At 41.7% G+C, this 18198-nt stretch overlaps 2 protein-coding genes across 2 annotated transcripts; one reads left to right on the top strand and one right to left on the bottom strand.

Moving 5' to 3' along the window:
- Positions 1-2: 2 nt before the first annotated feature.
- On the bottom strand, positions 3-7832 carry psmc6 (proteasome 26S subunit, ATPase 6). Its single transcript, XM_037087193.1, has 14 exons — positions 7677-7832; positions 7224-7303; positions 6304-6343; positions 5389-5441; positions 4727-4794; positions 4104-4218; positions 3840-3927; positions 3620-3681; positions 3409-3532; positions 3097-3158; positions 1921-2041; positions 1751-1831; positions 553-624; positions 3-456 (listed from the first exon to the last, which is right to left on the bottom strand). The coding sequence occupies exons 1-14, from the start codon at positions 7759-7761 to the stop codon at positions 338-340; spliced, it is 1170 nt and encodes a 389-aa protein (XP_036943088.1). The 5' UTR covers positions 7762-7832; the 3' UTR covers positions 3-337.
- Positions 7833-9891: 2059 nt separating this feature from the next.
- LOC119012894 (mRNA decay activator protein ZFP36L1-like) lies at positions 9892-13280 on the top strand. Its single transcript, XM_037087106.1, has 2 exons — positions 9892-10035; positions 11249-13280. Exons 1-2 carry the CDS (start codon positions 9982-9984, stop codon positions 12260-12262), a joined length of 1068 nt encoding a protein of 355 aa, XP_036943001.1. The 5' UTR covers positions 9892-9981; the 3' UTR covers positions 12263-13280.
- Positions 13281-18198: the final 4918 nt, after the last annotated feature.

Below are 18198 nucleotides of genomic sequence, written 5' to 3'. Positions count from 1 at the left end.
CATCCAAAAAGTAATATGTTTAATTAGTTTTTGACAATATAGTTAAGAGATGCTGCAGGTCCATCACACTTACTTGAAGGTAATAAAAGAAACTGCTGAATAATCATGAATGACTATATGAAAGATTCAGAATATAGAACATGGGTTGGACTAACAGGTGGAAACACAGTTACGGTTACTGAGTGAAAGTCAATTTATTGTGAGAAAAAAAAATTACTTTTTCTGTTGCTTCCAACAAATATAAACAGTTTTTTTTCTGGCCTTGGAGCAATCGAACACAGCAAATGCATGAAAATGCAATGAAAACATGAGAGAAGGACTATGACACAGAGAGGATTTATACAGGCTTGTAGTCAAGCTTGGACTCCAGCTTCTTAGAATCAGCCACCTTCCTCACAGCCTTCATGAAGTCTTCCTGGGTGACATACTCACGGTCAGAGCGGATGGCAAACAAACCTGTAAGCAAACACAACATGAATCAGCTGTTCACAGACGACATGGACTGACAAAATGAAGATAATGACGACACTGAATGAACGTTTGATGTCCAACCTGCTTCTGTGCACACGTTTCTCAGATCAGCTCCATTGAAACCATCTGACAGCTTCACAATGGCTTCAAAATCTGAAAACAGACAATCATAGCTTGAGATAAGGACTCTGATGACAATAAAGAAGAAAAAAACAACGGGGCTGTATCTAATGATTATTTTCATTATCAATTAATTTGTTAATGTTTGCTGTTCAATTAACCCCCCCACACACACACACAAGAAAATGTTCTGAAAGCTTTTTTCTGTTGAACAGCTCCAACAATCAATAGAAATTCCTTATCTCCTATTACTTCTACTACTATTTGCTTAATGCATAGAAATTTAAAAAAAAATGTATTTGCTTAACTACTGCAAAAGAAGGATCTTGGCTCAAACACCAAAATCTGTGGCCGCTGCTTTCAGAGAAATACATTTCCGATGAGATGCATGCTACATTACTGACCAGCATCCACAGCCCTCCTGTGTCTCAGGACCTCTAAAAAGAAGACTTTTGGAAACACAGAAACCCTGATTTACTCCCAAAACCCCGGGGCCGCATTTTAGTCCCGACGGGTTTAGATGGGGACTTTTAGACACAATAACACAGATATTTACTTTTGCTTCCTGACTGGGTCTTATTAGGGCTGGGCAGTATGGCCAAATTACAGCCAAATAATATCAGTTTGTTTGTATGTTATAGCTTTAGTTAGACTGTTCAGCCATTTCCTGCACCTGTTAGCATTAGTAGCATTGGCCTCACTAGCTAGTTACTGACTTTCTGTTACAGTAATTCAATTCAAATACAGTTTAAAGAGTATATCAACTATAAGAGTATACGTGTATGTAGGCTGCTCCAATATTCACTTCTTTAATACATAGATGTGTCTATTAAATGTCCCTCTGATATACATTTCTGCATATAGTGTTTTATTTTTGCGGTATTAATTCATCCACCAGGGAGCTTATCTTTGTCTGGTGGTTGGATTGTCGGCAGGGTCTACTGACCGGATTTCATGGATGGAGGATGGGTACTTCAAAATTCAGAGTTAATGGGGCTATCCTACAACTATAAAACTCAACAGATCTAATAAAACATGAGACATCCTCATGATAATGGAGGGCAGAGAACAACTGATGAAGACCGCTGCCATCAGCACATTTTGAATACAGGGGCACAGCAGAGCTGCAGAGGAGGGAAACTCCGCTGTGCTCACTCACCTATTTCTCCGTGCTTGGTAATGGGACTGGAGTGGATCTTGAGGATGTCCAGACGAGCCTGTTCATTGGGCAGTTCGATGTCTGGAGATCAGAAGTGAATATTAGATCTGCTGTGTGCGCTCACACAAAGCTGACACACAGAGGATCAACGGGAACAGTGGAAATCTTACGGATTTTACGATCCAGTCTTCCAGGCCGCAACAAGGCTGGGTCCAAAGTGTCCGGTCTGTTGGTGGCCATGATCATCTTGACTCTGTGTAGTGTGTCGAAGCCGTCCATCTGGTTCAGCAGCTGACACGACACAAATAAACACCGAAATATAATGTGTACAGATGGGATGTGGGTAAGATCATTATATTTACATTTACCATCTGGAAATGTTTTTGAGATGAAGTGTTTGTATGCTGAGAGAGAAAATGCCAAGCGTGCGTCTTGTTTGAATGACAACAACATCTTGACAACCGCTGCTGTATGATTCACACTGCTCCTTTGTGGTTTACTATTTTGTTTTTTGTTTTTATTTGACATTGGGACTTCAGAGCAAGGAGAATAGTGGGCGATTACATGATCCATAGATAACCAAAGTACTCATCAGGATCATTTGACAAAGACGCTGGTCTATGTGGACAGGGTACTTCAATTGTTCTAAATCAGGGGTTGCCTTTTTTCCATTGCAGGGACTAAAACTTGATGTTGGGCACAGGCCAAAGTCAAAGCCCTTTTGCATTGTATTGTTAAGATGCAATAGGTCTCAGATCTCAAGAACCCTTAATTAGCTGACTTCCTGCACAAAGTGTCCCTCTGTCTGCATATAACGATCCTCCAAAAATCAATTAAACCTGCATAAACAGAAACACTAAGTGGGCTAAATTCAACAAAGTGTATCACTACACTGGACTAAAAATACATGCTTCTATTTAATGGTTATTTTTATTTAGTCATATTTTTATGAAAATTCAGCCTCAATTTGAGTAGCTTCCATGTCATGTGACTCTTCTGTTGGTATCTATTTGTTGGCGTTTTCCTTCATCACAGTTGTCTTCAAGTTGTCCATTAAGCTCGGTGCCCTTTTGTTTTACCAAAAAGTGGAGCCAGAAGAGTGAAATATGCACAGACAGACAGCAAGGTCTGACCTGTGCTTAAATAAATCATGTTTAATAAATAAATCATGTTTAATCATTTTATGTATACTTGTATACTATGTATACTTTATGTCTTAATTAACACTTTCCTTTGGAGGAATTTTTTTTTATTTAAACACTTGAAAGGTGCCATGCAGTTTCCAGTCTTTGCCAGACTGATGTGCATTTGGCTCTTGAAAGCATAGGACAATTTGAGTCAGTTACCTCCATCAGAGTCCTCTGGATCTCTCTGTCAGCAGAGGTTCCCTCAGAGAAACGACGGCCACCTACAGGGAACAACACACAAACATGACATTCAGTGAGATATTATATTGAGCACACAGGATGGCAGGTTCTATGTTAAGTGATTAAGTCCCGAGTGGAGAGTCTTTATCCCTGTATTGATATGAAGCTCCCTGTTTTTAATGATAAAATACAATCATTGGACTTTATATAGTGCTCTTTTTTTTTTTTTGCTCAAATGTGACAGCCTGACAGTGATGACAAAAACCAAACCAGATCCTCAGCTTCACTTACCGATGGCATCGATCTCATCCATAAAAATGATGCATGGCTGGTGGTCTCGAGCGTAGTTGAACATCTCTCTGATCAGCCTGGCACTCTCACCAATGTACTTGTCCACAATAGAGCTGGACACCACCTGTGGCAGACACACACACACACGGATATCATCAGCTGACTGCACTGCAGTGTGCCAGTACAATCTGAAATTGGTGACAACACTCACCTTGAGGAAGTTACAGTCCAGCTGACTAGCCACTGCTCTGGCAAGAAGAGTCTTCCCAGTGCCTGTCAAAGAAGGAATCTCATCAACACAAATAGCAAATTCAAAACTGCTATTTTTAAGGGTGGAATATTTTTGTATAATAAATTTCAGATACATAGTGTGAACCCTCCTCTCATAATGATCCTGTTCAGCCACATCATCTTTTCGCTTATCTACTAACCTGGAGGCCCGTAGAGCAGACAGCCTTTAGGCGGGATGATCCCTACTCTCTGGAAAAGCTCAGGGTTGGTCAGAGGCAGCTCTATCACCTGCCACAAACAAAAGCAGTGTTGTTTGTGCACCATGAATGAAAAATAACATCAAAATGTATTACCTGGTCTCAACGCCTTTCTCATCTAAAACAGAATCCCTCCAAACAAAGCTTAACCATGCAAATCCAAAAATTGGTGTCTTGTATGGTCTCATTGCTCAGGCTTGGTTGTACCTCTCTCAGCTCACGGATCTGTTCAGACAAGCCTCCAATCTCAGAGTAGGAGACACTGCCAGGGTCCTCATGGGACATGTTGTACACCAGAGGGTCCACCTCTCTGGGCAGGTACCTTTGAAACAATGTTAAGCACAGGATGAGCACACACCCAGCTTTGTTTATGGTACATTGTATGGTTTATCAAACCACAATACAGCTTGAGGGGTGAAGCAGCAAGGACAAGGCCTCTGCACATGGAACACCCGCTCTACCAACTAATGGGTGCCAAGAGTCACTGACATTCTGAACATTAAAAAAAGTTCACCTTCTGGTGATTTAAATGCTCAGTAAGAGAATACGCCCTTGTGTTGAGGCCATCACCTCCTTATAGATTTATGAGGAGAAAGGATAGGTCAGGATCTGGATGGCTGACCATCTTGTGTGACAAACAGATATGATGTCTATCATCAATCTGTTCTGTGTACATCTGCAGCAAGATACTGCTTGAATGCCATATGGCAACGCACATATAGTCTATAATTATCCAGTTCAGTGGTTCAGCATAAACGTGTGTAGTGTTAGATCCTTATTAGCATCAAACACTGTTAACTAATTCTAAGTGATAAATACATTCAGCCTACCTCATTATTGTGAGTGTTGTCATGTCCAAAGCCACTCTGGTGCCTGGCTTCAGCTGTGACTTGTCCAACTGGGAGCAAAAATGTTACAGATTAGCAGGGTTGTTGCCAATGCAGCAAATGTAATTTTTACTGCATAAGAAGCCTATATCAATAAAGAGCAAGCAACTTGTGTTACTTCAACTTTTTTTCCTACATAAAAAAGTACTCCTCCAATAAAGAATTGCACTACTATAACACTGATCGAAAATGAACAGTTAAAAAAAGTATCAAAATAGACATTTTAGCTTTAAGTAGTGTTGAGGGGTGGACAACAGAGGGCTGGAGTGCCACAACCGGAGATTTTTTTTCCCTTTCAAATTTATATTCTTCAGACCTGATCAATGGCCACTCAAGTGACATCACTTGAGGATATTTTTCAGACGTCACACTGTTCCTGATGAAGACTCTTATGGCTTTATAATAGTTTTTCCAATACGCCGGAGTACAGGATTGTCCACACCAAGAACAATGACTATAGCAATAACCTATTACTGGGTGGTTTTCATTTTTTTATATTGTTAAACATTCCTCACATTTCTCCATGATATAAAAATTATGGTTCCTGTTAATCTCGAACCATATTGCAATTCAACGTCTGTAACAATAATCACAATATGATTTACCTGTCGGCGGCATCCAACCACGTATCGGGGGCCATTGGTGGCCTTAACAATGACTGAAAAAAAAAAAAAAAGCAGATATAAGCATCACATATTTTAGGTAAACACAGCTGACCATGTGTCACATTAACTGGTTGTCATTAGAAATACATCTCGAAGCATCAGGATACTTCTGCAGCTCTTTTATCAGCAGGTGAAACTCTGCTCTTGTCTTGTTTTCAGGATTCGATAGATGCAGTAAGCCTCCTGTTTTCATTTACTTTAAGTGAAAGGACCACAAGCACAGCTTCACTGCTTAGTAACTCCTTTGTAACATTTCTGTGCGTAACGTCTTTTTTTAATGAATGACAGACTAAAAAACACAGGAGAAATTAGACTTTGTGTTCAAATGCCTTAATACCAATTTTAAAAAGTGATTGTATCATGTTGCATACTCCCTCTCTGTCATCGAGATGAGTGCTGCATTCCTCACTATGTGACTATGTCCTCTAAAATGGAACTTCTGTTATTTCTGTTGTTTTTTATTTCTTTCCATAATTTACCTGGCTATTCCTCTCACCAGACCCAACAAAAAAAGGTGGCAGGGTGGACATTATCAGCACGCAGGACAATACATCAGCTAAAAAGGATGTAATGTAAAATGCTGTTGTTCATTGTTGATATAATGCAACTGTAAAAATGCAATCTCAGCTACCAAGATTTGGTACCAATCGATTAAAAGGGAATCAGTAGGACCAACATAATTCAGTCGGTACCCTTAAAAGTAACAAGTTCAGTATCAAACACTATAGTGTACAGCACTAGTTCTGATAAAGGCAAAGGTCTGTAGTAATTAAATCTCCTAGGTGTAAAATAATTTTGCTCCTACTACCTGTGCTGTGACACATGTAAACGTAATATAACCACCAACAAACTTACATTTCTCCTCAGTCAGCTGTTTGAGCACTTCTCCAACAATCTGCAAGGAATCGGACACAGTTGTAGTTAGTTAAGATAGAATAAAATCAGCTTCCGGTCCTCTCCTTTCTGTTTGAATAGTTAGGTCCCTTTCCCCGTCTCCATCCACTAAACTCCTCTCCCCCCCTTCACCCACATACACTCAGACCAAACTGTTTCGTTCTCCGTTAGGCTTGCTGATAAAGAGAAAATGTGATGTGGGAAAAAACATGCTGAAAAAATAAGGACTCATACTCTTCCCAATGCATGTTATAAATCATCATCCAAAAAAATCCTTTAGCATATCAAATATGTATTTAACAATACAGTGTTGTATAGAAACTCTCCCCAAGATAGAGGTAGGGAGGGTTTCTGTACCCTCACCGCAAGGATAATAATATTGTGTCTCCTGTGCGTGCAATCACAAAGGAGGATGTGTCAGCACAGTTATGATTTCATCCGTTCACATATGCTCGCTCCCTATGTAAAACGTATTTGTCATATGACACCGAACCGTGACATCCGCACTGACTCGAATCAGTTCGAATACATGGCCAAAACAGCCTCATAATGACTTAAATCCAGGCCTGTTTATGAGCAAAAATGAGTCTTTCAGTTAAGTCCATTAAATGTGTTCATCATCAAAAATCTGCCTTAATCTACTGTTGTATGGACCTTAAACAGTGACATTGAACTATGGCATCAACAACTTTAAAAAAATAAATAAATTGGTAATTGAAAACAAAATTTGAACTAAGAAAAAAGATAGCATTGGCATTGAATCATTTTCGGTGCCAAAACTCACTGTTCTGGCCCAATAATGTTGCAGCTCCTTGAAAAATGTAACACACAAGTAAGTTCAAATGGCTAAAATGCAAATAAGGTATGGTTAATACTCTTACCTGGCCGACACTCTGAAGAGCCTTCAGATCATTCTCTGACTTCTCGTACTGTTTAGTTTGTTCTCTCAGCTGTTCTCTCACTGAAAAACAAGTGAGACGGACACCCTGAATGTATCGTTATTGTATCTACTTTTCGATATTAAAATAAGGAACAGCCAAGAAGCTAGTCGATAAAGCTAAAGTAACAAATTATGCTCGATGTCAGGCTGACACGAGACAACACAATTATACAAACACAACCAGCGCTGCTCCTGGAGTGAAGCTAAGATAGCCCTGCTAGCGAGAACCTGTTTGCCTCCATTCATTTCTACGAGGATGCTAACTGCATGACAAAGCACTAGGTAGCTCGCCAGCTAGCTGATGCTGCTACAGTAATCTGCCTCTCATCTAAACAAACGCGGTGGTTTGTTGACACGCCAAAACGTCCGTATTAAATTGTCGCCAGCTCCTTACATTCTTTTAACCGCCCGTCAACTTCTTTGTGTTCGAGTAATTTTTTCCTGTAGTCCTGCAGCGCTTTCTCCCTGGTGTCCGCCATGATGCCTCGTTGAATTCTGGGAAAGCGCTGCGTCACTACGATAGGTCACTGTTTTGCTGTCAGAGAGCATCCTATCCGGGTACTTTGCCCCTGTGTGGTGCCCCGCCCCGTTTTGGGTGAAAATAGCCCCTCTGCCCGGCGGTTAATGCCAATTCTGTTTTTTTTTATATATAACATAAGAGCACCATGTGGATTTATGGCTAGTAGCAGCCCAAGTCTGATGGCCAAAGGGCAAAAAATCTGTGAGACCGACAATTCACAATTGGAACCAATAAACATACAGGAAAAATAAAGATCTTACTCTCAGAGTTGAGAATAACCAGTGATGGAAGTAGTGCAATTACAAACCACAGAGTTGTGACCACTAACAGAGAAAGGATGCTGTGTCAGACCCAAAGTGCCCCATATTTAATCTAATCGATAACCAGACACAAAAAACACAGGCACTGATGATCGAAAAGATGCTGAATATCGACCGATGATTGGTCCACCCCGAACATGCTGTATACAGCTTCATCACATATTTTATTCCACCAAGGAATCAACACACTTTTTTCTGGGATTCTGCTTCACGGGATAAACTGCCTTGTGGATCATCAGGCTGAGGGAAGGACTCCAGTGGACGAGGGCCCTCACAGTCTATCTCTCCAAGGAATGTCTGTATATCGGTATATCCCACTCTCAAATCTCCTTCAGTGTGAGTGAAAGATTCTAAGTTATTGGGTGTTTCTTTGATATATGTATGAATGACTTGAGATTTTCAAGTTTAAATGTCATGGGAAGACTGGTTGGATGTGACCATGCATTCCATATACCAGGCAATGATCTGTACTGGATGTTTTGTTGTTGTTGTTATTGTTGTTGTTTTTTCTTTTTTTGTTTTTTGGCTCTGCTGCTAAGTCACCATTTGGAAAATGAGATATTCTGCACACCAAGTCATCGATGCTCTGTTGTGGGGCTTTTGAAACCTTCCCAATAGGACATTTTGGCTGCAGTACTGAGTTAAACTACACTAAGTGGCTCTAATCAAACCTTCCCTGCTAGGTGTTCCTTGGAATCATAGGAATGTGGTCAGAAGATCAAATGCAGTCTAAATCAGTGAGCTGGGAAACTAAGAATGGGGCAGCAAAGCATGGCAAAACATATGGACTGCTTATGTGTACCTTTGAGGCTAAGAAAAAGTCTGACATTGATCTACTGGGCTCAGGGGTAGAGCCAGCATCTTTTATTTTATATGGTTCGATTCCCCTGGTCTGCATGTCAAAATGATCTTGGGCAAGATATTGAACCCCAAACTGCTCCTGATGTGCTGGTTGGCACCCTGCATGGCAGCCACCGCCAACAGTGTATAAATTACTGTAAGTCACTTCCTAAAATGCAAAATGACACGTTTGAGGGATCCAGATCGTGGCAGGATTTGGATGTATAAGGCTCAGTTTGGACATAGGATTGATGACTTTATCACATAAAAGCTCTGTTTTCACTCCATAATTATTAGCAATTCTTTGGGCTTTGTGGGGGCCATGATGCCAGATGAAGTTCTCATTCAGCAGCTGCTCTGACAGCTTCCTTGACATGTTGGAGTTGCGGGAAATGAATTTTCTGATTATATAACAAAGGCAATCCTAATTAGAGTGTAACTATGGGAAAAGGGGAATTTAGAAGAAAAATCAGGGTGGGTGCTGAAGAGAATGGCAACGATTTATGGATGGGGGAAGTAAAGGAAGACACTGTATTTTCTATCCATGCTCAGGTTATAAAAGCCAGTTCAAAGAGACTAAATATAAAAATGTTTCAGACTGAGGCTTGTCATTGTGGGTTAAATCACTTGCACATTATGGGAAAATATCCCACTGGATAATGTGAATATGGACGCCCTGAAACAGGCAAGCATGTGTTCCTTTAATGTCACAAATATAATGCAGAGAGGAAAACCTTTTTTATGAGAGGCTGTCAGACCTGGGATTCTGTTTCTAAAAGCAGAAAAAAGCAAAAGCAGTCTTACAGCTCCTGCATGACACAGATTTACTGTATGTGACAATATGAAGTGTGGTGTGTCAGTCGAATCTGTCCTGCAGGGGGCAGTGAGACACCTCCGAGCGCCCAAAGTGGCAGAAACTGGAGAAGAAGAGAAAGAAGAAGAGAAGTGAGGAGGGGTTGTCCGCAGGGCGCAAGACTCTGAAAACCACCACCTGTTATTCTTTCTCTCTGCAAACAAACATGACAGCGACTATTATTCCTCCTTTCTTCGAATGCACAGACGAGTCTTACAAGGTAAATGGCGGCTATCCGGGAGGAGTCGGCCCGCTGACTGTTTTCCTTTTCTGGAGAAAGTGCTAGCATTAGCCTAGCCGCTTTTCTCCCTGCAAGTTTTCTGCTAAGCTTTCGAGGACAGTAACTTCAGCCGTGATTGTTGAGTTGTCGCAGTATATTTTTTTTTCGACGTCAAGTGCCATTGAGCTCCTGTAAATAATTGAACATTGGTTTTATACGTGTTGGTCTGCCGGCTAATGTGTTCACAAGTTTGTGCAAGTTTTTTTTTTCTTTCTTGAGTGTGACGCACACAGACCGAGTAACGTTAACGTCTGTGGTAACACTGAAGTGAGGTAACACCAGCTAGCTGTCAACAGGAAGCTTCTGCGAGTCAACTGTACTGTGACTCCCTGGCTCAGTGTCTGAATGCAGCCTGAACAGTGTCATATCTAACTTGCTGTTGCCAACCGTTATACTGCGTGGTACCCTCTGTGACGTTGACGTGCTGTCTGTCAGAGCAGTGATCGCAGGTTTATAGTTGAGCGATCGCGGAAAGCTGCGTTTGCTCCAAGTGGATGAAATGACATGCTCGGTGTACATCATCTGGTTAATGGTAGATTATCAAAGCGATGAATTTCTAAAACTACTCAGCGGTTTGGAACAGTTTTGAACAAAGGTTGACATATTGTCATCACCAAGGCCGAACAGCTCTGCATGTGCAGCTCGCTGGACACGAATGTGTGTGAGTTCCGACCCACACACACCTAGAGCAGGTAACTTAAGATTGACTGAACAGGAAGATAAAGGCAGCAGCTGTGTTTTAGGACCTGAGCCAACAAACTCTGAACCTGTATTCAATTAAAACATGTCCAGGCAGGAGTTTCTGCTCTGACATATGCAGTGGCAAAAATATTCACTGTGAAAAACATTATGACAAGAGTTACAGGGCATAGCAGCTGCTTTGAATAAAACATCATCCCACCTGTATGTTATCATCAACTCCAAAAGTGTAGGGTCCGAAAGGCTTCAGATGAGGTTCACGGTGGTAAATATTGAAGCCTATTTCCACCAGTTAAAGAAAAGGATAACATGAGAAATATTCCCACTGTAAGTCGTAATTACAAGGGAAAAAGCCATAATCACAGAAGTGATCGCAGTTGTGCTGGAATGCAGACATGAGGTTAACCACAGGGTGCGCTTATTAGTTTTCTAAATGACTTGTTTGTCTTCACAGAACAATAAGATGTTGAACTACAACAACAGTCTTGGTGGACCTCAGCTGACGTCTGTCCCGTGTTCCAATGCCAGCCTCTCTTCCTGCGCCCACACCGGGTCCCTGCTGGACAGGAAGGCGGTGGGGGCCCCCTCTGCAGGAGGCCTGTTCCAACGCCGTCACTCAGTCAGCCTCCCCAGCACAAAGTTAAGCCAGAACCAGTTTGTCAACAGCCTTAATAGTGATCGCTCTGTCTGGGTAGGTAGCTGCTGTAGCACCAACAACAAGGAGAACCGTCTCCGTGAGTGCTCCCTCTCAGAGCTCGTGGATGGGCTGCGGCCTGGCGGTCAAGCATGTGTGGGTGGCAGCAGCCAGGTCAACTCGAGCCGCTATAAGACAGAGCTGTGCCGGCCCTTTCAGGAGAGTAACACCTGTAAGTATGGTGATAAGTGCCAGTTTGCCCATGGCATGCATGAGTTGCGCAGCTTGAGCCGTCACCCCAAGTACAAGACAGAGCTGTGCCGCACCTTCCACTCCATCGGTTTCTGCCCCTATGGGCCGCGCTGCCACTTCATCCACATCACAGAGGAGCGCCGCGGGCCCCCTCCCCTCTCGACCTTCAACAAGATGGAACGTCCTCCGCTGCAGCACAGCTTCAGTTTTGCAGGCTTCCCCAGCAGCCGTCTGCAGGATAGCCCTACCTCCATCGCACCTCCACTCATGTTCTCCACCACAGACCTCACACAGTGGCAGAGCAACCCCTTCACCTACTCCAGTCAGGAGCTCACCAGCCTCTTCAGCCCTAGCTTGGAGCCCCCTCCTGTGTCTGAGCCACAGGGTGCGGCCCCATCATCCCCAACAACCCCCTGCTTTTTTGAGCCCACATCAGACAGCACCCCCAGCTCTGCTGACTCTATGTCTGACCGGGAGGGGTACCATAGCAGCCTGGACAGTCAGAGTGGGTCTGATTCCCCCCTCCTGGATGCGTCCCGCCTCCTTCCCATCTTCAGCAGGGTCTGTCTTTCTGATGATTAGGATTCTTCATCCCTTGCCCTGAGCTGGGAGTGAAATAGAAAGAGGGAAGGAGGGAGATGGAGACCATTCAACTCCTACTCCTCTGAGCCCTGTGCATTGTTGTAGCAAGTGAGTCACGTCAGTTCACCGGACACCTTCTGTCTTGTGAGGATTGCCTTCACAGTGACAGTGATCCTGTTCACTTACATGTGCTGTGCATGTGCCATTGTGGAATGAATGTGAGGTAGTTTAAAGTGACTTATTCTGGGCAGTATTCCTGAGATCTGTGTGTGTGTGTGTGTGTGTGTGCGTGCGTGCGTGTGCGTGCGTGTGTGTGTGATCAGCGCAGGGTGTCTCTGTGCTGCTCTCAGGGTGTTGCAGTATTGCGTTTCTATGGACAGCCAATTTTGTAATGATTGCCTGTGCCACAACCTTTCCACCTCATAGAGGCTTGTGACAACTTGGTGCTCCATTTTAAAGGTTATCACCAAGAGAAATCAGTAGATGGTGAGATTATGAAAGTGCCTTGCAGTTAATTTATGTCAAGAAGCCAACAGTATGTTTGTTTTTCACTTGTAATCATGCTCAGTTTCCTTTTCCTTTCACTGGTGTCATGGTGACCGTGCTGTTGAAGAGGCCATCCTGCAGATTACTTTCCATCAATCAGGCTGGACTGTTGGTGCTCTGTACCTTGTTTCATGGAGCTGGTGGTCAGTTATCACTCTATGGGGAAATCTCTCCAGAGATGTTATATTTTAAAAAAAGCCAGTGTTGGGGGTCTTAAATGCACATAATCTTTCAGTAGAGGGGTGGAAGTTGTAGTCCTAAAACCTGGAAATAACTTCATTTTTCAATCATTTTTGCACATCCAGTTCACTCATCTCAAAGTCTATCAGCTCTATCTTGCGCTTAGTGCAGTTCAGCGCAGAGTGCAAGTGTCATTGCATGCATTAGAGCAAATTACAAGAAAGCATTCCCTAAGTTAGAGTTTACTTTCTAGCTAGGCAGACAGTTTGTTTTGTTTTTTATGTCCAGGTTTGGAAATGGATGCTGAAGCGCATAGTGCAAAGAGGTCGCCGACTTTCTGCACAGTCAATTGCTAGAGAGCTACAAACTTCATGTGACCTTCAGATTAGCCCAAGTACAGTACGCAGAGAGCTTCATGGAATGGGTTTCCATGGCCGAGCAGCTGCAGCCAAGCCACACATCACCAAGTGCAATGCAAGGCGTCGGATGCAATGGTGTAAAGCACGCCGTCACTGGCCTCTAGAGCAGTGGAGACGCGTTCTCTGGAGTGATGAATCACGCTTTTCCATCTGGCAATCTGATGGACGAGTCTGGGTTTGGAGGTTGCCAGGAGAACGGTACATTTCAGATTGCATTGTGCCAACTGTGAAATTTGGTGGAGGAGGAATTATGGTATGGGGTTGTTTTTCAGGAGCTGGGCTTGGCCCCTTAGTTCCAGTGAAAGGAACATTGAATGCTTCAGGATACCAAAACATTTTGGACAATTCCATGCTCCCAACCTTGTGGGAACAGTTTGGAGCGGGCCCATGTCTGATATTTCTCCCTCCATCCTAATACTGTGGGGATGGGGTAAATTTAGTTTGTGCTCACAGCATTAAAGCATACCACTGTATGCATGCATGTAACTTTAACAACAATTTTTCATACCAACTTTTTGTTTTGTACAAAGTAGTTCAGTCTATGGAGTAGAAGGAACATGGAGACTTGAATTTTTTTAAGTTGGTAGCAGTCGCCAGGTTCCTTGTGTTAATTTGCTTCTGGCCTTTGGATTAAAAACTTAGCTGCTTTTTGATTAGTTGATAATAGCAGTTCTGAAATCAAAAGAACATAAAAAAAACCCTGATGATTCCATCATGTTGTTGTTATTATTATTATTATTATTATTATTATTATTATTATTATTATTATTATTATTATTATTATTGTCTAATTATTTCGCAGAGCCTTCAGGGTAAAGGCTATGGCTTTGACTGCTTATTTATCAAAATGTATTTATTGTTGATCTCAAGCATTATTTGTATTTATTTAGTAATGAAACAATATAATATGTAGTTCCTTGTATTTGCTGTGCCCCTCTCACATGTTAGAATGCAGCTTGAGGTTGCCTATTGCAGTCTGAATTCACTACTCGGGGAGAAGGCAAAGTGCATGCTCGAGGCATCACACATTTTTTGTCTTTTCAGTGAGGGGATTCTGAGGTTCTCCAGTGGCCAAAATCAAGTTCAAATGAAGCAAAAAGCTAATGCAGTCATTACAATCTAATAGATTGCAAAGCTAGTGGCATACGGTTGTTAAAATACGGGCAGGTGTGAATGCACTCAGGGTGCAGTCGGTGCTGGTTTAAAGGGTTCTTCTGTGTCTGGAGCGATTCACCTGTAGCTCTGTTCCCCACTCACTTATCTTTACATATAGTGTCTGATTAAAATTTGCTGTGAATGTATTTAAATGCCTAAATGGATATTTAGATTTAAATATTCAGAAGACCTTGAAACCATCTTTGGAAATAAAATGTATATGGAATATTTTTGTATTCTTCAAACACAGATACATTGAATGATACATAGTGGTTTTTTATACTTCAGTAATACCAATGCACTGGAGAGAAAGCCTCTGTATCTACATGAATAATAATATTCAACAGCACAATATTCAAAAGCCACAGTACTGATAGTGATCTACTAAATTTAAACTTGACAGAGCTCAAAGTGGGGCTGGGCACTATCAATTTTAGATTGTTATATATATATATGGGCTTGGATTTCAGATATGGTTATGTAATGAGTGTTGTCTTTTCCTGGTTTTAAAGGCCACATTACATTAAAGTGATGTCATTTTCTGAACTTGCCATACTGTTTTACTTGTTCTAAATCTTGTCTTAGTCATTATATCCACAGTACTAATGATTATTTATCAGAAATGTTATTGTGTTCATACTTTGTCAAAGTACTAATAGTCACTACTTCAGTATTGCAATATTGATACTGGCATTGTGATATTTGATTTTGTCACCCAGTTCTAGTATTTATGAAGTGCTTCTGCAGAGATATAAAGTATCAAGACATGTATCTTGATACATATAAATATTCCAATATTATTATTATGAGACTATATTGCCCAGCCTGAAATTTTTGTGTGTAATAACCCCTACAATGTTGGAACAGAAGCCTTTTTGCATGTCACACCTGCACCTTATAAAATGTCAAATTACAGATTGCAACGCTGCACATTAACCATAGCTTTGAATGTCTTCTCTAGAATGTAAATTATGTCTCAAACCAATGTCAAGATGATTTTTTATTTGAGTGTCAGAATCACTTCACACTCAATTTTAATGTCAGATAAGCATTGTAAGCTCTTATTCTGAAAGGATGATAGAAGCCTTCCTGTTCCACAGTATTGTGCACAACTTGCTGTATTAGCACGGATTTAATGACGTTGTAAATTTTCTTTTTGACCACTTCCCCCATTAAGTGCCTTTAAATACATTCCATGTTTCCTAGATGTTGTGCCTTCCTATTCGTCTATAACAGCAGATAAAAAGCCTTGTGTAAAAATGTGTTTGTGTGGGTTTGAGGTTCATGGGATTTACACACAAAAAGCAACTGTTGAATGTATTCTCCACAAGCTGTTGCTGTAACTACAGTGATGACCAGATTCCAGTTAAAGCCAATAAAATATTTACTGAATATGTGAGATTCTGCGAATGAACTTTTTTTGACATAGTGCAAAGTTGCTTATCCAACATGAATGTTTTTTGTTAGAGCAAAATCAGCATCATCAGCAAGGCAACCGTTTGGCCATAAACCCAGATGAAGACATGCGGAATGATGGTTATTTATTAAGTAAATTAGTGAATGGAGAAGAGCTTGAGAAAGCTGAGGGAGGTATGAAAACATAAGGTGGAAAGAACAGAGAGAGTGGGAGCACAAAATAGAAAAATAACTAAGACCAAAAACAAAATTAAACAATATTGACTGAGTTTTAAGGAAGGATGATTTTATGACCTGGTCATAGTGTACGTGCCAAACTCACAGAGGTACTTCACAGGTTCTGACACAGCCAACAAGTGTTAAGAGGCTGTGCAGAGGCGATGTGCTTGATGAAGGGGTGAGTATGGAAAGTGTGGAATGAGTCTGCGAAGTCAATAGTATTGCATATGGTGTGTGTGTGTGTGAGATTATGAGACGGGGGAACGCTAACCCAAAAGCAAGTGTGGAATGATGGGTAATTTATGCAGAAGCTGTAAGAATGGGAGCAATGGGGGTAAAAGAGCTACAACACAAGTAATTAACAGTAGGGCTTAAGTAAAGTCAAAAGATAATCAAATGCAGTAGGGTGTCAAAGCCGTAGTGAATCATTTAGGACTGACATCGGGAGAACCTCACCATTCAGCCTAGCTAGTGAGCACAATGGGTTGATTGATCTGAATAATGGTAATTCTCTTACAATGGAATGCAGGGCGCTTCTGGATGGGTGGACAGAACACAAAACTCCAGTACAAGGGGAGGAGGGGGGCTCTGTGTCTACATAAATAAATACAGTGGATGGTCTGACGCCAAGATGTTGACCGTACTATCTGCCCAGAGCGTTCACCTTTTATATATACATTTTTTTTGCTGTTTACATTCCCTCAGATGCAAACTCAAACCCCAGGAATTGTGCATGACGTTACATGTACTATGGCAAAACCTGATGGAATGGAATGGAAGTGTTTAAGCTAAATTCCCTCAGCATGTTCAGACCCCCACTAGAGGAAGAAATATCCTTGACCGTGTATAAATGAATATTCAGCCATCTGGCAGTTGCCACACCCTCTCACATCCTCATTCCCATCAGAACATATTTATCTGCTCCTTCTGCCGACTTACAGTTGATGAAGAGGGACAAACCATCAGATGAAATGTATAAAGCTACAGCAGCAGGACTGTTTTGACTGCACAGACTGGTAAATGTTCAGAGATGTTGCCACTCAGGATAACCACATCAATCTTGAGGGATATACTGCACATCTTTAGTGACATTATATATCAGTAAATGTGGTGATCACAAAGACGGTAAGTCATTCTCTGGCCAGGAAAACCTTTTCATAGCGAAAAAAAAGCTGTCTCGCGGTCCGTTGACAAGTAAGCACAACACTCCACCTGACGAGAAGCAGGCATCAACGAGGCAAGGAGGAGACATCAGCAAAGATTAGAGAGAGACATCAACACCAATGGCACTAAATGTTACAGACTACAAAAGCAGGGTGCTGTTTCAGTTGGAGCACTAAAAATCAGGGAACACATGAAAAATCCACAGTGCCTGGACCACATTGGACAATGCCTGTGGGCTAGCAATTGACAAAACTAAACCTGTTACAAACTGAGCATTATATATTGACATTTATTAATCAGAGCATTCTCAATCATTACTCAAAATCAGCAGGGTAGTAGCAGCTGATTATGTTTTACATTGCTCTCCTTTCTATCTCTTTCTCTCTCCTTGACTTTCCCTTCACCTCCCTGTTGACCTGCCATCCCTCTGTTAGTGGACAATGGGGGAAATGGAATTCGGGCCAAAATATCTACAACAACAATGAAAAGCAGTGAGCTAAGAAACCAAAGTGACGTATTCCGTCCATGTGTTCTTCTGATGAATAGCTTCCAACCTGTTTCAGTACTGTGGACAGCATCGCACCTTGCATACACATCTTGAACTAACCATACTCATTACATCATTTTGCAGCACAATTGCTAACTTACTGTGGAGTTTACAGTGACTATAAGCCAAAATTTTAAGACTTTAAAAAGCATAAACCACATGGCTGCTCAAGTGATGTTGTTCCAGTATAAATGAAGCCCTGAGGAGCGGCCCCATCATGTGTGAGGCCATGTGGCCAGATGACCTGAGCAGATTTTATGCTCACTTTGCTCTCATAAACAAAGACTCAG

The sequence above is a fragment of the Acanthopagrus latus genome, chromosome 22 (genome assembly GCF_904848185.1).
Source record: "Acanthopagrus latus isolate v.2019 chromosome 22, fAcaLat1.1, whole genome shotgun sequence".
Lineage (NCBI taxonomy): Eukaryota > Metazoa > Chordata > Actinopteri > Spariformes > Sparidae > Acanthopagrus > Acanthopagrus latus.
Note: the sequence above shows the minus strand (reverse complement) of the source record. Positions and strands in the feature narration are given on the sequence as shown.